The 4,238-nt window shown below is 39.9% G+C and overlaps 1 protein-coding gene across 4 annotated transcripts; it reads right to left on the bottom strand.

The window, feature by feature from the left end:
- Positions 1–900: 900 nt before the first annotated feature.
- LOC306867082 (C-type lectin domain family 10 member A-like) lies at positions 901–3,809 on the bottom strand. 4 transcript variants are annotated; one of them, XR_013783987.1, is made up of 5 exons: positions 3,604–3,809; positions 3,354–3,519; positions 2,980–3,128; positions 2,762–2,868; positions 901–2,652 (listed from the first exon to the last, which is right to left on the bottom strand). XR_013783987.1 is itself a non-coding variant. In XM_079412582.1 (5 exons), the coding sequence occupies exons 1-5, from the start codon at positions 3,743–3,745 to the stop codon at positions 2,472–2,474; spliced, it is 678 nt and encodes a 225-aa protein (XP_079268708.1). In that variant the 5' UTR covers positions 3,746–3,807; the 3' UTR covers positions 901–2,471. The 4 variants fall into 4 exon arrangements, 3 of the variants coding, with proteins under 3 accessions (XP_079268708.1, XP_079268707.1, XP_079268706.1); XM_079412582.1 differs by having other exon boundaries at positions 2,980–3,107; positions 3,292–3,411; positions 3,604–3,807; XM_079412581.1 differs by having other exon boundaries at positions 2,980–3,107; positions 3,292–3,441; positions 3,604–3,803.
- Between the last annotated feature and the right edge of the window lie 429 nt (positions 3,810–4,238).

The raw sequence follows: 4,238 nt of genomic DNA on the forward strand, positions 1-4,238 counted from the left end.
TACTGTTGTTTCCTTAGATACTCGTGTGACAACCGGGTACTGAGGATGATGAGGGGAAAGACACTGGGCAACAGTGTGACTCAGCTTTACAAGAAGCTGATGGAACAGCACAGTGAGGCATGGACACAACGTGTCCTGCAGTACCTGACTGCCTGTGAACCATTCACAAGGTCCTCCCTTGTGCAGCCTCCTGTGTTTGCTGAGCCTCCCCTTTTACCTGCTCTACCTAAACCTAAGTGGCTGTTAGCCGTGTACGCCAGGGATGTTCTGGGGCGACTGCACGAGGTTAAGGCCAAAATAACATCTGTCTTTGGCTGTGTTCTCAAGATGGACTCCACAAAAAATATATTTTTTTTCAGCCATTTATATCCAGAAATTTGCCAGATATGGATATGTGTGCATACATAATGAACACAGTTTTTGATAATATGTTACAATATGTTACAAAGAAACTTTGTGATGTAACTTTTGTTGTATAGAAAAAAAGAGTGCAGTTGTTCTTCAAAGACCTTGCTTTTGTAACTGGAGAAGATGCAGGGTCGCCACTTGGATTCCCACAGCAGCCTGAAATTCAGTTTTTTGACCAAGAGAGTGAATCTAAACGATTTCCCTACGCCTCCACCTGTTCAGTGGTCCTGTACCTACCAAGAGGTACTTCTTAGCAATTAATATCTTTTCTTTTCGTGACCTGTTTTTGTCACCCTGCTGCCCAAATTAACTGTTTCTTGTCTAATGGTTACATCTCGACTTTACAGTTTCTATAGTGTTTTCAGTAGTAACAGTGACTCTTTTCTCTTTTCCCTCTGTTTACACCTTAGAGAAGTCCAGCTATATTACAGGAAGAAGTTGTCACGGAACGGCGAAGTGGCGCCACGAAAATGACGAAGTCAGGGTCCAAGTGCAGGGAAGGTGCTCTTTAATTTCAAAAAACAAAAAGCCAACACGGCAAAAAATTAAACAGAAAAGGTCTGGGATACCAGACGGCAACACAGTGCATGTATCCCAGACCAGAGCAAAACACAAGAAATGCAATCACTGCAACACATTACAAATTACAATTAACAAATAATGAACCCAGGCAGAGCGGTGGGAGAGTGGTGCATAAATAGTCCGTGCCAAATGGGGAACAGCTGGGAGTGTGACGTATCTGCAGGTGTGTGTTATGTGACAGGTGTACGTGGTTACAAGAAATTAGTCCGGGAGGAAGGGAGATGGTGACCTCTGGTGGAAACGTGAAGAACTGCCGAGCCCAGACTCATGACAGAAGTGTCCACAACCAACGTATTGAGCGTCTGTGGAGGGATGTGTGGTGTGCAGTTACCTCCAATTATTATGCAGCTTTCCAGCATCTGCAGGAAATTGGAGCACTGGACCCAGACAATGAAAAACACCTCATATGTCTGCACTGTCATGGTGCCTAGACTGAATGAGGACCTTGACATTGCATATGTACCTGTGAAATAGTCAATAACACACTAACAGTTAGAAGAAAAGAACAGGTGGAATTTATTTAAATGACTACATACATAATACATAATCTTTCATTTACAAGCCATGATACAAAGTTACAGAAACTAAGCAACCGAAAGCGGTTCTGTACTTCAGCGTTGGGTAAAAGAGCATTATAATCTCCTTTGTGGTAGAGAAAGCTGCTTACATGTAGGCTACGGGAAACAGCGAAGATGTAGAATTAAACATACACACAATCAGTGTTTCCACATGTTTATACTGGCCCCGATAATTAAAACTTCTACTTACTTGCTCCATTTCTACAAATCAGTTTTTGTAAATGAATGACCTGATCCACATATGGCCTTCATCAACAGCCGCTTGCGCCACCTGCTGGTGAGCGGCTGACATCAGCTGGAGATCATGCATCGGTGCTCTACTGCTATTCCTGCGGGTCCTGGATGTGCAACGCTGCATTTTCTGACGAATTTTAGCCACAGAATTTGTGGCAACGAATATGTAAAGTGAAATTAAATGACCAAAATTTGCCTGTCGAATATTATACATCGTATTTTTAAACAGATTGAATATTTTGGAAGTGAATTCTGGAAGGTGAATATGAATTTTGAATTATGAAAATGTGTTTGAAATATTTTGAATTGAAACATTCACAGCTGAAATAAACAACTATGTTAAATTTCAGGACGTAAAAATGCAAGTCCTGGAAATACAAGGCATTAAAATGCAAGCACTGTTTATTGCAATGCATCTTTTTTTAGATTTGTGGAATTCAGCATGCTTTATGTTTCAAAAACTTGTCATTATTCTGCTTCCATAGACTCAACTCATCCGGTCATTAGAAGAAACTCCAGCACATGAAATGGGTGTCTGACAAAATAAATATTCTAAATGTGCAGTTGAAGGCATTTGCCAGGTACAAGGTTGAGAAACACTGCTTTAGATGAGAAGTTATTACAAGTTTTGAACTGTTGAACTTGTGTCAAAAAGGGACATGGCAGTTTCTATGGCAGTTTTATTTGTGAAATCCTCTTCTCACAGATCCATTGATAAGCTCTATTACATTCAACATCAAGCCACCCTACTAAATGAAAAAACTGTGGCCGAGGCACAGCCACAGTCACAGCACAGTTCTCTCTTGTTCCTCCATCTGGCTCTGTTGTTTGTGCATTGGACGCCCAGAAGCTGAAAGTACAGGTCAGCATTAGATGATCAGTGCTGCTTTCTGTGTGATATGATACTGACTGAGAATCATTTATTACATAATAATCAGATCAGTTCAGTGATTTCTCACCTAGAGTTCAGTGTGCTGCCATCAACCCATTTCCATCTGCCCTCTACATCAATATCAGTCAGACCAATATAAACTACAGCAGCACCAGACATGTTCTGAACAAAATCCTGAGCAAAAGAAACAGTTGCACATTTATTTCATGAATAGACACACTTCATCTGATCATCTCTCATTTAGCTGCTAAACACTATAAACACATAAAACTGCTTTTCACTCACTTGTTCCTGTCTGTTGTTTATGATGATCAGATCTGCTCCTCTCTCTGTACAGTATCTTCTGCTCTCAGTCCAGCTCTTCTTCTCATTGGACTTGTAGTAAAAACTGGATTGATAGCAAGTCCATCCAACTGTTAACAGAAGCAGTTCAGCTGTTAGCTTTTTATTCCCATTTACACTCATCTGTCTGTATCTTATAACAGATAAAATAATCATATATTGTGTGTACAGAAAGTTACAGAGACCACAACCCAACTCATGGTTTTTAAATGTCTGCTGTATAGCAAATAACTACATAGACAATAGAAACTTTACCACAAATCTGAAGTTCATTTCTCAGCTGTTCTCTCTCAGTGATCAGGTTTGTGTTCTTGAGCATTAGCTGCTCTCTCTCTTTAGTCAGGTTTTCATTCTTGGATATGAGCTGTTGTCTCTCTTGAGTGAAGATGACACACCGCACTATGACTGCAGTCAGCAGAAAACACAGCAGAACCGAACACACTACAGCTGATCTGTATCTTCTGATCTTCACACAATCACTCCCTGAAGATTATTGAACACTCATATAACTTGGTGTATCCTGTATCAAATGTGTTGTTGTTGTTATAATGAAATGAGTCGCAGTACCTGTGTGTTGAGGTGTTTGGTGTTTCCTGATGTTCTCTGCTTCTGTCCTGACATCATGAATGTTTAAAGAATGGACATTAGCACAGATGTTCATCTCCTCTTTATCTTCATCTTTATCCATTCCACGTTCCATGAATTCCATTAATAAGATAGATGTAAATGTGAGATTATTAGAAGTTGTTGCTTTAAGTAAGCTGGACTGCTCTGAACTTCTGCTTTTGAGCTTTTACTTTTATAAGGCACCTCTGTGGTCAAGAACATGTGATATCCTCTTTTTTTGTGTGTGTGTGTGGGGCGGGGGGGGGCGTTATGTTTTGTACTCATATACTGCAGATCATAATGAAATTGCACCGTAGTCAAGGGTGTAGTTTTGGTTTGAATATTGGGGGGTTGAAGTGTGAGCTGTTTTAATGGAGTCCTGCGTCATGTTCCTGCGTCAGATTTATTTGATTTTTTGTTTATATATGTATTTTTGTAAAAAGGTATTTTGTGCTATTATCCACACATGCAAAGTTCAATAACATGACTTCAATAATAGCCTAGTTAACCATTAGCCTACTTGTTTACAGATAGCCTATATAAAGTATTTTACATTACTTTGGGACTTATAGGCTATAGTTTGACAGAATGTTCTA

The sequence above is a fragment of the Barbus barbus genome, assembly GCF_936440315.1.
Source record: "Barbus barbus genome assembly, chromosome: 4".
In the NCBI taxonomy this organism is placed as follows: Eukaryota; Metazoa; Chordata; class Actinopteri; order Cypriniformes; family Cyprinidae; genus Barbus; species Barbus barbus.

Coding starts and splice junctions, on each gene's coding strand:
- LOC306867082 (XM_079412580.1), bottom strand. CDS start 3,745: ATGGAATTCATGGAACGTGGAATGGATAAAGATGAAGATAAAGAGGAG. Junction 3,108..3,291: donor AAATGAACTTCAGATTTGTG/GTAAAGTTTCTA, acceptor TTCTGTTAACAG/TTGGATGGACTTGCTATCAA. Junction 2,653..2,761: donor GGCAGCACACTGAACTCTAG/GTGAGAAATCAC, acceptor CTGTACTTTCAG/CTTCTGGGCGTCCAATGCAC.